The 15,064-nt window shown below is 60.3% G+C and overlaps 1 protein-coding gene and 1 long non-coding RNA gene across 3 annotated transcripts in view; one reads left to right on the top strand and one right to left on the bottom strand.

Annotated features, from left to right (window-relative positions):
* The first annotated feature begins 1,061 nt into the window (after positions 1-1,061).
* The window catches only part of Cd6 (CD6 molecule), a 20,899-nt gene continuing 6,896 nt past the window's right edge, over positions 1,062-15,064 (top strand). The window contains exons 1-3 of the mRNA XM_033756584.1: positions 1,062-1,146; positions 14,159-14,224; positions 14,535-14,864. Of these exons, the coding sequence (XP_033612475.1) occupies positions 1,086-1,146; positions 14,159-14,224; positions 14,535-14,864 (457 nt within the window). The 5' untranslated portion in view covers positions 1,062-1,085. The remainder of the gene's footprint in view (positions 1,147-14,158; positions 14,225-14,534; positions 14,865-15,064) is intronic.
* Positions 7,513-13,389, bottom strand: LOC104868311. 2 transcript variants are annotated; one of them, XR_782009.1, is made up of 3 exons: positions 13,230-13,389; positions 7,900-8,018; positions 7,513-7,766 (listed from the first exon to the last, which is right to left on the bottom strand). It is a non-coding gene; the product is annotated as an uncharacterized LOC104868311 (long non-coding RNA). The 2 variants fall into 2 exon arrangements; XR_782008.1 differs by lacking the exon at positions 13,230-13,389 and adding an exon at positions 8,942-9,070.

Below are 15,064 nucleotides of genomic sequence, written 5' to 3'. Positions count from 1 at the left end.
GAGCCGGAGGCCGTGCCGGCCACTCCTCCTGCTGTTGCTTTTCTCCACACACCCGTCCCCCAAAACAACAGAGATGGTCCGGAGCTGGCCTTGCCCGTATGCCCAAGCCCATGTGCCGCCCGTGCTGCCACAACTTTCCACCAGGGGGCAGCCACAGCCAGGTGCACCAGACGCCCTGCAGAGCCCCGAACCTGCCCCACCCAGGGCCCCTGCGTTGGACCAGCTGGGGAGAGAAGAGGAGCAAGGGAGTGTGGTCGGTGGGGGGCCAGGCAAGGGGACCCCAAGGAGAGCTCCTGGGCAGGGCCAGGGTGGGGCAGCCCGGTGTGGACTCCAGGGCTCTGCTTAAACAGCCGAGCTGCTGTGTATTCAGCACCACTGTGTGCACACCGGGAGGACAGTGGCCAATGAAGCCCCCTTCTGTGGGGACCACTCAGCTCCTCCCGGGCGGCCCAGGCCTCCTCCTCTGCCCACAGTTCCGGCTCCATGTCAGGGTCAGGAGACGGGCACGATCGCAGCTCAGACCCCCACAGTCTGCGCTGTCCAGGGGACTCCTGGGCTCCCGCCCCTCACTACCCCACCCCAGCGACTCCACACAGCCCAGGCCGTAGTCCCCGAGAGCCGGACCCGAGCAGGGAGACCTAGAAGCTGCTGTCCCAGTGCTCACTGGCTGAATCTGAATTGACAGGACGGCACCGCACCTCCTGCCTTCGCCTCCCAGAAGCCACTGGGGGCTGTGCTGTGCCACGCATGTGACTCTGGCTCTCCCGGGTCTGGCGCCAGGCAGCTAGTGACACAGCAGCTGGGGCTCCCCGTACCCTGCAGCAGCAGCCCGGCTTCCTGGAGACCAAACCACAAGCAGCACGTAGAGGTGAGGTGCTCCTGGGCTGGGCTTTGTTGCCAGTGAGTGAGACCCAGCTTTTTTAATTCATGCCTTGGTTTGTTTGGGAATAATCTATAAATGTCAGTTACTATACAGTAATTTATTCTGGTTTAAAATAATTTTGAAGCCAAAAGAGAAGTCATAAGGATGACTACATTCAAGTAAATAAAACCAACCCGCGGCCCAGCCTGCCTAGCCGTCGGAGATGGCGCCCGCCATGTGGCTCTTCCTCGGCCTCGCTGGACGGCTGTCAGCATCCCTCTCAGGTACCCTCCACCCCCTCCGGCCGCCGAGCTGGGGGGCCAGGTCCAGCCTCTGGGGGTCAGGTCACTTTGGGGAGCCTTTTAGCCAGGACTTTGTGGGTCCAGACCCTGGGTGTGGCAGCAGGACACGGCTAGCGCTCCTGCCCCCGGAGAGGCCGCGTGGGACAGGATGACGGGCAGCATGCTCTGTGTCGTACCGAGGGCCCTGGGGCTGGACGGGAGGCGCAGCCCCCACCTGATGTGCGGACGGCTGCTCCTCTATTTCCCCACCCTTCCGGACAGACAGGGCCACGCCAAGGGCAAAGCTGAGCTTTGGGACTCAGAGGGAGCCCGGGACCCCAAAGGCCATCGCTGGTGGCCAGTGGCCTGGGTACAACCTGCTGCGTAACTCAGGGAGCCCCTTGACTCCCCCAGCACTGTCTCCAAGCACTAAGACACCTGGCCACTGCACCTCTCACACTTGGTGGGGAGCTGGGGAGAAACGGTCTGGGCTCGGAGTGGGGTCCCCCAGCACAGGGCCAGGGCCATCCAGCTGGCCGCGGACTCCTCTGTACCAGAGGGCAGGCCTGGCTCCAGGCCCAAGCTCAGCCAGTCCAGGGATGTGTGGGGCCACAGCCAGGGATGTGTGTGGCTGGACCAGTTGCTTCTGCCTGAGCCGAGAGGTGACGGGAGGCCCTCTCCATCCGAGCTCCTCTCCGACCTTCCCAGGGCCCGCGCTAAGTCTGGGTGGCCTCCTCGTGGGGCTCCTGCAGGAAAAGCGCCGGGGCTGAGCCAGACACTGTGTGCCCGAGGGCCCTGGGCAGAGCAGGACGGGGCCCTGTGGGTTCCCGCGGTGGTGTCTGTCTCCCCGAGACCCTGGCCCGGAGAACCCCAGCACCCTCCTCTCCTGTGTGCTTTTGATGAGACATTGCTGTCAATGGAGTCAGTTTTTACTGACAAAGGTTGGGTTTGGAAAGGAAACTTTACATCGCTGCTGTAAATGGAAACTGCTGTCATTTGCCATTAATAAAAGGGGAGGGAGAGTGAGATCCGTGGCAGCCAAACCCAAGGCGGTCTGTTCCGGCCAAAGTCGCAGGGGCGCAGGGCCCTGGGGTGGGGAGACTTGGAGGGTTTAGAGACAGTGTGCCCCAAGCCAGCGTTTTATTCTGGACTTGGAGAGGACTGGAAGCCCTCTGAGTGGGGACTGTCCCATGTGTCCCATGTCTGTGAAGTACTGGCCTGTGGTGCTGCTTCTTGAAGCTCTAAGGGTCACCAAGGAAGTGGTCCGGGTCGTGGAGGAGATGCTTTTCAGGAAGGGCTTTACAGGCAGAGGGCAGGAGGCCCTGGAGCAGCCCTGTCCCCTCCCTACTTGGCTTCACGCAGCAGCGTTCCTGCCAGGGTGGCTGGGCTCCAGCACAGCCTCTCGTGGGCCCTCCTGGGGCCGGGGACAGAGCTCAGAGACCGGGCGCTCCCAGCAGCCGGGCCAGACCCTCCAATTCCTCCTCAGCTTCCTGATTGGCTACCTGAGTGCAGGGCGGAGGGGCTGGGCTGGAAGCCCTGGGCGGGAGGCCAGTGGGGTCCTGACTCCGACCGGCCACTGCTCACCTGTGCCTCTTGTCTTTTCTGGACCTTGGTCTCCCCAACAGTGGGGGCAATTGGGCAGAAATCGGCTCTGTGATGTGTTTCTGCCTGTACGGGCAGTCGGAAGACCCTCAAAGGCCGCTTCTGGGTGCTAAAAAGGTCACTTGTGGCAACTCGGGGAACAGTGACATCCTGGGCTGGGGGTGCTCGCCTAGTTATGGGTTCCATCCCTAGCGCCCACTCCCCAAAAGAAACCCACTTCGCTTCTTTAATTAAAAATTTAAAGAATATGTTGTTTCATTGACTTATAAATTCAACATACAAATTGCCCAGTATTTTTGTTTTCAGTTCTGGGCCTTGAACCAAAGGGTGCTCTACCCCTGACAGCTGCATCCTGTTCCTATTTTATTTATTTATTTATTTTTGGCACCAGGGATCAAGCTCAAGTCCTTGTGCTTGCAAGGGAGGTGCCGGAACCACTGAGCTAAATCCTCAGCCCCTGTCCTTATTTTTTATTTCAAGACAGGTCTCACTGTGTCACCTGGGCTGAACCTTAAAGTCCCGATCTGCTTGTTTCAGCCTCCCGAACACCCAGGACTGTGTGACTGAAGCCAGGACACCCAGCCAAACCCAGTAATTTTACAGTGATTTTCAGGGGCCCTAGATTAACATTGGAGCCAACCAAGACAAGCAGAGCGTGTGTCTCTAAAGAACAGGTGCCCCTCACACGTGTGGCCAATTAGTTCCCTTAGCTCCGGCAGCTCTGAGGAGTGGTTCACATCGTGGCATATAAAATATAAAATACACAGCAGACGGGCGTCCACAGGGCGCACCGTACGTCCTTACTGAACTGGATGTGAGTCCCGTGTCCAGATGACGATATCCAGGTCTGAGGATTAGATGAATAGTATCTTCACGGTCGCGTTCACTACCTCTTTTGACTTTAAACGTGGCTATTTGAAGCTGAGCTCACCGAGTAGCGCCTCCTGTGACATTCTGAGCAGTCTTCAGAGTTACGGAACCCTGCCTTTGTGGGGCTGGGGTGGGGCCCGGGCGCTGTTTGTGGTGGGGGAGAACTCAGCAGGGGCTGCAGGCCAGCTCTGTGAATCCCATTTATCACAGAGTAGCGGAGAGGGCTGGGGATGCAGCTCTGCCTCACAAGTGCAAGGATCTGAGTTTGATCCCGGGGAATCAAAACAAACAAAACAAAAACCCCAGAATAGCAACAAGATGTCCCCAGGGATTTGGGAGGGTGCTTTAGGAGCTGGACCTGTGGTCCTGCTGTTCTGGGCCAGTCCCCATACATTTCCCCTGAGATCTGCCCCGAGCTCAACCCCCATCTGAGAGGCTCCAATGTCACCCCCAGTGGCCGGTGGCTCTCGGTCCTGGGGCAGTGGCTGTCCCAAGGAGGCCCAGAGGAGGTGGCGCCTTCAGCAAGGCCTGGGCGCGCGGTGGGGTCCCTGGTTTAGCAAGGGCTTCTTTCGTTTCATTTTCCTCTGTGGCACCGGGGATGATAGCTGGTGTACACAGAGTTCCGCCCTGGCAATGTTTTGTTTTTTCCAGTACTAGGGATTGAACTCAGGACCTGTGCTTACAAGGCAGGCGCATTACCACTGAGCTACATCCCCGGGCCCCTGGCACTTTTTATTTTTGAGACAGGGTCTCACTAAGTTGCCCAGGCTGGTGTCGAACTTGTGATCCTCCCATCTCCAGCCTCCTGAGTCATTGGGATTACAGGTGTGGGCCTGCGTCGGTGGCCACACCGGCCTCGTTTCCTGATAGGAAAGTTTGGGAATTCATTTGGTCCCAGCAGTGTGATTTTGAGGCTCAGGAGCCAGGCTCCTGAGCTGGGGCAGGGAGGAACATGCTGGTGGCCATGCCTGAGCCTTTGGGACAGGGGCTGCAGGGCATCCAAGAAGGGGCTGGCTGGAAGGGACCTGAGGGACCAGCCACCCTCCTCCAGCCTCAGCCCCGGACACAAACCAACCAAAGTCAGCCCCAGGCCAGGGGCCAGTGCAGGCCGCTTCCCACCTCTCGTCAGGCACGCGTGGCATGAACCTCACTGGCCTGCTGCGGGGCTCGGGCACAGGGAGGACAGAGGGCTCCTGCCGGTCCCTGCCGGCCACCTGGCCGCTCCCTCAGCAGACCTCCCTTGGAAGGAAAGCCCGGACTTGGCCACACTGGGACACAAATGAGCGCCATGAGAGGCACCCGGCCGTACTCCAGCTGGATGCCTGGCTGATCAGGGCGGGTGTAGGGGACAGGGGTCAGGACACCGCTCCCTCAAGCACCCAGAGAGAGGCGTGGCGGGCCACTCTCAGGACTGAGCCCCAGAAGCTCAGGGACCCTGCAAAGGTGGCCTCAGCTTGGGCCCCTCCTGCCCCTGGCCACTGTGCAGCAGGATCGGACCTGAACTCGAGTCTCGCGGTTCGACTCTGGGAACCTGAGTCCCTGTGGCTGGAAGAAGGGAGTCCTTGGGGTGAGAAGGGCATGCAGCGAGTTCCTTTCTTTGGCCCTAATTTCTCTCTGGAAAAAGTCTTTCTTTCTTCCTTTTTTGTGGTACTGAGAATTGCACCCCATGCTTTCACACTGAGCTATGGCCCCCAGTCCTTTTTAAATTTTGAAGTAGTCTTGCGGAGTTGTGAAGTTGCCCAGGCTGGGCTTGACCTTGCAGTGCTCCTGCCTCAGCCTCCCAGAGTCTGGGGTCACAGGAGTGCGCCACCAGGCCCAGCAAGGTGGACAAACTGAACACAGAGGACTCAGCCTAAAGGTGCTGGGCTCAGTGCATCCTGTAGAGTGAGGCGGAGTGTGGGCCTGCGCAGGGAGCTGGGGTCAGGAGGCCTGGGCTCTGCGCAGTGCTGCACCTGAGGTGCCCAGTGGGTATAGACACCCAGCCCGGCGTGGGCCCAGGTGTCAGCTGAGCCCGGCGGGGCGGCCACAGCCACCAAGCGGGAGTGCAGGAGGTGGCGCTGCCGAGACGTGGGCAGCACAGCGCTCAGCCCACGGCCCATCCCACAGGTGGGACTGGAGGCTCAGCAGGACCGGGCCAGAAGCCGCAGCGGTGAGGCCGAGCCCAGAGCTGAGCGGCCCCTGCCCAGGCTACTTCCCTTTGCCACCCCGGCCTGCAGCTCACCACGGAGTCCACGCAGCGGAGGGGCTGAGGGTGCCGCCCTTCCCAAGGCCCACGGCGTGGGGTTGGCCTGGCAGTGCCACATGCATGGGCCCAGAATACAAGGGAAGCTGGGGCCCAGGACGGGGAGGGCAGAGGCCCCTCTGCAACTGTCAGCCCCTGTGGTTTCCAGGTCTGGGCTGTGCTGAGGAGGTGGGCACGTTGGGGGTCAGCCTGGGGCCACGGCACCATGGACGGCAAGGCCAACCACACCCACGGCGAGCAGCAGGCCTCTGCCTCTCCCATCCTCCCTGGGGAGGCCATCAGAGCAACCCCCTCAGAGGCAGGCAGAGGGGCTGTGGCGTGTGCCGGGGCCCAGCCAGGGGCTGGTGGTGGCAGTGCCCGTGTGCCCTGTGAGTGCCCCCGGCAGGGAGGGCGGGCCGAGTAGCAGCCCTGCCGTCCTCTGTCCCCAGTCGTACGAAGCTGTCTTATTCCAGCACAGTTTCACTTACTGGGGAGCCCTGGGAGAAATTTATCCCACCAGGTCCCCCATGATTTTCTCGAATGTCTGCTTCTGTCCCAGAGCAGCTAGAAATAAGTTTTTAGAATTCTTCTACCTAGCCGTGGTTCACTGTCACAATGGGAAGTGAGCTGGGGTGAAGCACTGGCCGGCAGGCTGGCCGCTGACTTTGTCAGGCTTTGGCAGGAGTGTCAACCACACCCTTTAAAGTGAAAGAGAACCTACGAGTGACTTGGGTTTCCTCCTTTTCTGTGGCAGAAGAGTGCTCCGTCCTGTGTAAATACATTTCTTTAGCCTTTCATTTGCTGATGGGCATGTAGAGTGCTCCCAAGCCGTGCTCCCCATGTGCTGCTGTGAACACGAATGTGCATGGGTCACTGGGGTGGATGCCTTCGCACCTGGCAGAGGCCTAGCAGGGGGAGAGCACGGTGCTGTGTGGGGCCGGGTTCGGGACCCAGACTCAGTGTCGCCCGAGCCGTGTCTGCCTCCCGTGGGATCTGGGGCCATCAGCTCTGTCTCCCATGGTCCTCTGCAGAGCCGGGCACAGCAATTGGCATGGAGAGGCAGTGGGGAGCCAAGGAAGCACCCCAACTCTCCCCACAGGGAAAACTGAGGCAGTCGTGCAGACAGCTAAGAGCACCTTCTGGGGATACAGCCAGGGTGAAGGTGGGCGTTCCGTGCCCGTTTCCTGGATTTGAATCCAGGGTCGGGTGCACCCTCAGCTCCGGTCCTGGTGGCTATGGCTGCGGGCAGTGGCATGTGGCAGCCCTGAGTACCGGTGAACCTGCCCAGCCTCCCTTGGGACCTGGACTCCTGAACTCCTGGAGTGGTGGGGTGGGGAGGACATCCTGCCCAGGGGAGTCCCTGACTGCCAAGCCCCGGGCAAAGATTCCTCTCCTTCGATAACTCGCCCCTCACCCCATAAGCTCTAATGTTCCAGAAAGTTCTGTGACCTCTGTGTCCCTCTCTGTCCTTCTACCCTCTCTCTCAGGGTCTTGCTAAGTTGCCTAGGCTGAGCTCAAACTTCTGACTCTCCTGCCTCAGCTTCCCAGAGTGCTGGGGTTAAAACATGTGCCACCCCCCTGTCTTCCTAGATCTTTTGCACCTAAACCACCCAACCTGTAAAGTGGCCACAGTCCCTGTCCTAGTCCTGCATGCGGCTGCAGAGACTGGAGGCCCAGCACGGGGACACTGGCAGGATGCATCCCTTGGACCCAGTTTTGAACAGTTTTGCATTTATTTTGACCACTAAAATTGTACATAGTAAAATGCTACAGACTTTAGAAAATACAGAAAAACAAAAAAAGAAAAGCTTCCCACCAACACCGCCTTCAGAGACGGCCGCCACCTCCAGAGGCCTGTGTGTGCAGCACAGCCGGGTGTCAAGGAGACCCACTCCACAGCCAAATCCGGACTCCAAGGCCGTGCTCCGTTCTAACAAGGAAAGAATTCGTAAGAAAGAAAACCGTGAGGCATCGTCAGCACCCTCACCCTTCCTGCCCACTGTGTGGGGGGTGCTCACTTCTGCCCACATTTTGACGTTTTTAGTACAAAAACGCCTCTTCACCTGGCCAGTGGGCGAGTGACACTTTACTCGCCTGCTGTCCCGGGGCGTGGGGTCTGCAGCTCACCAGCTCCTGTTTCCGAGGTCTCCCAGGTGGATAAAGACCCAGGCTGTGCATTCAGCTGAACAATCCAGTCCGTGGACAACACAGGTACAAAGGTGGTGGAAAATGTGGATGTTTACATTTAAAAACCTACTTCAGTGAAAAGCCACTGCCACGACCTCCCCTTACATTGTCCCCCTCACTGAACACACGCCCTCGCCACGCCGGCCGCTGTCAGAAGCAGCTCTGGAGTCCTCTTTCCTGAGTGTCTTTATGAGCAGTGATCAAAAATTAGGTGACGCGGCTGTCAACTGCCACCCAGTTGGAGAGGCAGCTCAGAAAAGCACAGCGCTGCATCCCCTCCACCCCATCACCAGAACCCATACTGTGGGGCCTCCGGCTCTTCCCCAAGGTCAGAATGACCAGGAAAGGGGAATGTCTGAATTGAATCCGGACATCAGCAAGTCACAGAAAGGCAAGAAAGAGGCAGAAGTGCTTCAGAAAGTGGCCAGGATGGTAGGATGGGTGCCCTGGGAGCAAGGGGCAGGTTCTGCAGTGGCTTTACGACAGCGTGTCTTCTGCTGTAATACATGTTTAAGGAGTTTAGACCGCTGTGTCTTTTGCCCGCACACCCTCCACCCCTCTCCAGCTGGACTGTTAGATCACGTCTCATTTCTCTGCCGTCGTGAACCCCGGAGCAGACCAGAGGTCTTCCAGTTCCGGGTCAGCTCTGAGCACTCTGGACCTCAGGCAGGGCAATCGGCCGTGTTCCCGGGCGCTCCCCCTGTAAGGCCCCGCTGTCCTGGGCCTCGGCTTGGCCCCTACTTGGTGCTCACACTCGTCCACCCCGTGTGCAGACACCGGGAGCTGGGCTCCCTGGGACGTGGCATTCGTCCATGACAGAGGCTTTTGCGCCACGAGGCAAGAGAGGTGAACAGCGCGTGGGAAGGGCTCCGCCCACGTCACGCTGTGAGAAGTGAGGAGGAAGCTGGCTTTCGAGACCTGGAGATGCGGCTCCATCCTGGGAGTGCGGCTCCTGGCTGCTGCCTCCTTCACCGTTGAACCCACAAGCAGGCTGGCTGGGCCAGAGGAGGCCAGAGGTGGCTGCACAGCCCAGGCTGAAGCCTTCGCTCTGAGGAAAGCCTGCTGCCATGGCAACCACAGCCGCACCCCTCAGGACCAGGGCTGGGGAGCTGGCTTGGGGGTGGAGAGGCCCCTGTGGGAAGAGGAAGTCACCCAGCCGCCCAGACAGGAGGGTGGGACGTGCGATGGACCACGGACCGCGGGTGGAGACCAGGCCGGTCTCTGGGTGCACGCCACAGGCTCTCATGTGCCATGCACTGTGCCCAGGGCACAGTGGAGCCAGAGCCAGGCCCTCCCACAGCAGATGGTGTAGGCTCTGTCTCCCTGATGCTGCTGATCCCCCGGCCGCCCTCGGGAGGGACCCAGAAAGCAGGGACCCTGCCCAGGCAGATTCCCCCAGCCCCGCCCTGCTCTGGTCCATGTGGGGGAGTGGGGGGCTGCAGCCAGCCACGCTTGTTCCTGTGGGCCACCCGAGAGATTCCTTGGGTCCCTTCCTTCTGGTGCAGCCCCTCTGCCCAGAATCTGAAGACAGCCCTGGCTGAGCTGGGACAGGGCGTGGGTGGCCGTGGGACGGGCCGGAGCCTGGGAGCTGTGCCCTGACGCTCTGCTTCAGCCAGGGGCTGGCGCTGCGGGGTCTCCGTGACCTCCGCAGCAGGTGCACAGGTGGAGGGGGCTCAGCTGGCTCAGTCACCAGCTGGGAGCCCAGGCCGGGGGCCAGAGAGGAGGCTAAGTGGGGCTCGAACCGGCTCGTCTCTCGGGCCCGGTCTCCCGCCTCTGCCGTGCTGTGAGAATGAAGGTGAAGCCATTCCGAAGGGCTGGTGAGGGAAAGGCACCAAGGGCTGAGCCAGGCATCTGGGGTCCCAGCCCCTCAGGGCAGTGGACACTCAGCGCGGCCCCTCACCCTGCGTCCTGGGCTCAGACTTCTGCAATGCCAGCTGCTGCCCGGGCCGGGCGCTGAGAGTGAGCAGGTGACCTGTGAGCTGGTTCCTTCCCCACGCAAACAGTCGAGCCCAGGGTCCTGCATGTGCTAGGAAAGCACCCGCCACCCCACCACAGACCTGCAGTCCCAGGCCTGAGGCTGTTGACAAATTAATTAATTAATTAATTAATAAATAAAAGAGGCTGGGTACGGTGGTGCATGCTTGTAATAGCACCAGGAGGCCAAGGCGGGAGGCTCACAGGAGCTTGAAATGAAAAGGACTGGGAATGGTTTGCTGGTAGAGACCCTGGCTAGCGTGTTCGAGGCCCGGCTCAGGCTCTCATTGCTGCACCGCCCGGTTCGAATCTCTCATCTACCACCGTCCACCCTGGTGACTTTCTGAGCCTGTCTGTTTCTCAGTGATGATGCCAGTGACAGCTGCAGCTGCACCCACAGATCACACAGCAGGCGCTCAGCAGACGCTGTCCCCCACACTCGTGTCACCTCGCTGTAACCACACAGCCCAGGCCCAGGAGAGACGGAAGCTCACAGGCTGCTTCTGCAGGGAGGCAACAGGTCCGGTGCGGCCGGGGACCTGTCCCAGTCAGGAGTGGAATCTCAGAGTCACAGCCGCAGCCTGCTCTGGCCCTGGGAGAAGGAGCGGGCGGCTGAGCTCATCAGGCGCCCCCCGCCCCAAGAAGATGCCACTGTGATTATTTGGAGATATTTAATTTTGCTTTTGTTTTGTCTTTTGGAGACAGGGTCTCACTACATAGCCCAGGCTGGCCTTAAACTCGAGGCATCCTCCTGCCTCAGCCTCATTTCAGGTGTGCACCACTGCATGCTGCCAAAGGTGCTTAATTTAAACGTAGAATGTGTGAAAAATTTAAAAGTATGCCAAGTGGATAGAAGGCAGGAACTGGCCGCGTGAGCATTTTCCCTTTCCTGCGCTCCTGCTCTGCTGCAGAGTTGAAGCCCAGGTGTTTGCGTCCTTCAGCAGCGCTTCTGGGCAGATGCACACAGTGGGACTGAAACCGCCTTCCCAGGCATGCGGGGCCCAGCATGGCCATGGCCCTGCTGTGCTCCGCACCAGGGTCCCCAGCTTGCTGCCGGCTGCTGTGGGTGGTCTCTGCTCAGCATGGTGACCTGCACCAGCTCCTGCCCCAGCCCGAGCCACCAACATCCCAGTCACCAAAACCTGAACGCTGGACGTGCTGTTTCCTGGACAGCTCCCTCAGACGATCCGCTGTCTCCAGCGGGGACACAGTGTTTGCTTTGGTTGTCCGTGTTTCCCAGGCTTCCTTGGCCGCCTTTGTTCTCTGGTTCTGACAGCCAGTGTGGCCAGAAGCCCCTGTCCCCAGCAGCACTGGCCTCACAGGAGCCCGCGAGCCCTGCAGGCTTGGCGACAGGCCCCTGTCACGTGATCAGCCGCTTCCCCTCCAAGTTCTGTCTCGTGGACCCAACCTCTGTGGACTGTGCCACATGGGGCTCTTGCTTTTCTTCTTTTTTGTGACCTTGAGACACAGACATACTGAGTTGCCTAGACTGTCCTTGAGGATGCAGCCTCCTGCCTCAGCCTCCTGGGTAGCAGGATCACAGGTGTGGTGCTACGCTGGGCCATTTCTTCAGGACAGACTCTCAGCAGTGGGAAAACTGAATCTTACTAGTGTGGCTGGTCACTGTGGCTGCTGTTGAGGTGGCACACAGGCTGGCGAGCACTTGGCACTGACTTCCCTTCCTCTAGTGCTCTCAGCTGGTGCCCATGGCCCACAGCCCACGCCGGTCCTTTCTGCAGAACCCGCCTCCCCCTGCACCTGGCCAGCATGGGTCATGCGGCTCCTCATGCTCGGCTCTGGAGGGGCTGAGTGGGCGGTTATCTGACACCAGCTCGGGGCCCAGGATGGTTCCCCGGGAACCCCGGGACCTGAGGGTACCCGCTGAGCTTGCTGGCCCGGGCCTGGTGCCTTTGCTACCTCAGCTACATCTCTGCCCTCAGATGCCCACAACACCACAGGCCTGGCTGACAGAGACACAGCAGAGGACCCTTCCCCCTCCCTGCCTGCCTTTCTTTCTCTTTCTTTTTTTCTTCCTTCCTTCCTTTCTTTCCTTCTTTCTTTCTTGGCAGTACTGGGGATTGATCCCAGGCAATCCTCCTGCCTCAGCCTCCCACAGAGCCCCATTTTCTCAGACTCTGCACCAGGAGGCTCTTAGAGGTCTGGGCCTCCTATGCTCTATGCCCCTTCTTGCCCCTCCCCTGGAGTCAAACTTGGACAGTCTCACCAAGGTCCTGACCTCACAGGGCCTCTTCTGAGCAGCTTGACTAGGCAGCAGTTGTCCCAGGGCTGGGAGCTTCCTGCTCTCTCTTCCAGTCAGTCAATCAAAAACAGTCCACTGAGCTCCTCAGGGCACCCACAGCTGGCCTTGGCCACTAGGATTTCTGCTGGGAATATGTGTGATTTTATGCAGGAGAAAGTGGCATTCCAGAGTCAGAGAGCAACGGTGCAGAACTGAGCCATAGCTACACGCGTGCACACAAACACACACGTACATGTGCAGAGCAGTCCTCCAACTCCCCCTCAAAACCTCACAGGTTCACGGGCCGTTGCCATGGGAACCTCAGCACTGCAGTCTCCCTCGTGGGCATCTGAAGTGGCTCTGAATGTCACCTCCCAGCCAGGCATGGGCTCTGAATTCTGAGTCACTTTCCCTGGTGCCAGGCCAGGTCACGTGTGTGTGCGCGTGCGTGCGCGTGCTTGTGAGGAGTGAGCGTGAGGTCTCCTGGGCAGCACCGCTCTGGGTCTTCCTCCTCTGCACCAGCCAGGCCGGGCCCACCTGTGGGGCTCAGCAATGGAGAACCATCCTCCCTCCGGGGACCCGCCCAGCCCAGCCCACCCTTTGCGCTCGAGAAGCAGTGTGGAGCCGGGGGCTTGGGGACAGAGCGGGCCCTGCTCTGACACTGGCTACTTGAGCCGAGGACAGCGGAGCCCAGCCAGCATGGCCAGTGCGGCTACCGTGAGGGAAATGATGGCTTCCGGTCAGAGGCAGCCAGGCAGCCAGGCAGCAGGCTCCGGGACACCACCCTCTTCCCTCGGCCCTTTCTGCCAGGCCCCATCCAGAACACCCTTGGAAACCAAAAGGCCAGGAAAAGGCTAAGCTCTGCCTCAGGACAGAGGGGACAGCGACTCTGGAGGTTTAGGGAAGGGAATGGGTCCTGGCCTCCTGCGAGCCACAACAGCAAAAGGCTAGTTATAGACAAAGACGAAGGCCCCCAAGCGCATCCACACTTACTGAATACAGTCGTGAGAAGGAACCGGGAGCAGGGAGCTCTGAAGGCATCTAGTGAATCACTGCCGAGCACCTGGCGTGATGGCGCCAGGCAGGGCTGTCAGGGAGTCGGCCCTGCTTGTCTCGCTAGGACGGAAGAAACCGGTACTGGGACCAGGCGCAATTAGCAAGTGACCCACAAGGTCAGTGAGAAGCGGTAATTCAGGGGAAAGGATTTTAACTGGGGTCACGCTGACCTCAGCTGCAGGAATTCAGCAGGGCCCTGCCCCTTCACGGAGCAGGGCCTAGGTCTCCGTGGCAGCCACTGGGGAAGGCTGTGCTCGCCCAGTCCGCCCTCTCACAGGCCGGTCTGAGTCACGCAGGGCTTCAGTCTGGCTCCTCATATGAAGCAGTACAACTGAGTTAGTTAGGGAAAGCGAAAAGCAGGTACCATTCACAGTCTGCTAGCGCTGGGCAGGGACATTTGCTACATGCCGGGCAATCACCGGAGCCCTGGGCCTCCCTTTTGGTGAATACCTGCACCCACTGTGTGATCGCAGCTGGCGTAACAGGCGCTGGTGAAGGTGCTCTGTCCTCCCCCGACAGCACCTCATGGTCCCTCGTCCTCAGCCAGCAAGTCCCAGCTACCCAGAGTGGCGGAAACTCCCAGATTCTCCAGGCTGTGCTTCCCCAAACCTCCCCCACTTCCAGCTTCTCAGGAGCCTCATTTCAGCCCACAGTGCTCCCAGCAGGCACAGCCACGTGGCAGGCCTGGCCCAGGAGGGAAGTCCATGCCACTCAGGCTGAGCAGTTTGTCCCTGGCCCAAAGGTGCCGGACACCCCAAGCCAGGACCCGGTCTTTCCAAAGCGAGGCTCCAGGAAGCCCCAGCCCCAGGGCACCTCCAGGCCCCAAGCCCAATCCCGCTCACCCCGGCTCTGCTACTGCCTTTCAGGTCTGCAGCTCCTGGCCACCCCTGCACCCAGCCAGCACAACACCAGCCACCAGGCTCCAGAGACAGGTGAGGACCCTCCCACTGGGGCCTCTGGGGAGCTGGGGAAGACACCCAGGCCCCTGACTTCTGAAAGCACCGCTCCTCCTGGCCGGGTGAAGTTCCCTCAGATTCCTTAAGAACTGATCTGGGAGCCAGGATCCAGAGCCACAAAGGGGTCCCCAGAGACAGGGCTCTGTCACCCTGACCAGGTCACCCTTGGGTCCTTTCTCTGACTGCAGAGGGGACCAGAGAGCCAGTCCCACAGCAGGCCCTCTCTCAGCCCCATTCTGAAAGGAGAAGGAGTGGCCCGGCTCACCAGCCAAACCTCTCCCTCCAGGGACACGGCTGAGGGTGCGCCTGGCCCACTGGAACGGCAGCTGCCAAGGGGAGGTGCAGGTCCAGCTGCACACTGCCTGGGTGCCTGTGTGCCTGGCGCTGTGGGACCAGCAGGCTGCCGAGGCTGTGTGCCAAGCCCTAGGATGTGGCAGGGCAACTGCGACCCCGAAGCCTGAGCTCTGGACCTCCACGGGCAACACCAGCATCACCAACGCCACACGTGGACCTGCGCTCGCAGTCTGGTGCCGCGGCCCTGAGTGGAAGCTCTGTGAGGTGGTGGAGGACGTGTGTGGCACCGACGTGAGCCCAGCCAGGGTCACCTGCGCAGGTATATGAGAGGCCCCTGCAATCCGGACCCAGCCTGGCTCGGGACCTGCAGGTCCCTGTAGGCTGGGGCTGCGCACTGAAGTCCAGGTCCCCACCCTATACATGACAAGACTCCCACGCACGCTGGGGTCCACCCCTGCGAAAATGCCCCAGACCCCTTCAGCGCCTGGTCGCCAGGCCACCGGCTCCAGCCCTCGCCCTCCC

This window comes from Fukomys damarensis, unplaced genomic scaffold (assembly GCF_012274545.1).
Source record: "Fukomys damarensis isolate Sample0158 unplaced genomic scaffold, DMR_v1.0_HiC HiC_scaffold_27, whole genome shotgun sequence".
In the NCBI taxonomy this organism is placed as follows: Eukaryota; Metazoa; Chordata; class Mammalia; order Rodentia; family Bathyergidae; genus Fukomys; species Fukomys damarensis.
This window is presented reverse-complemented; position numbering and strand designations above follow the sequence as displayed.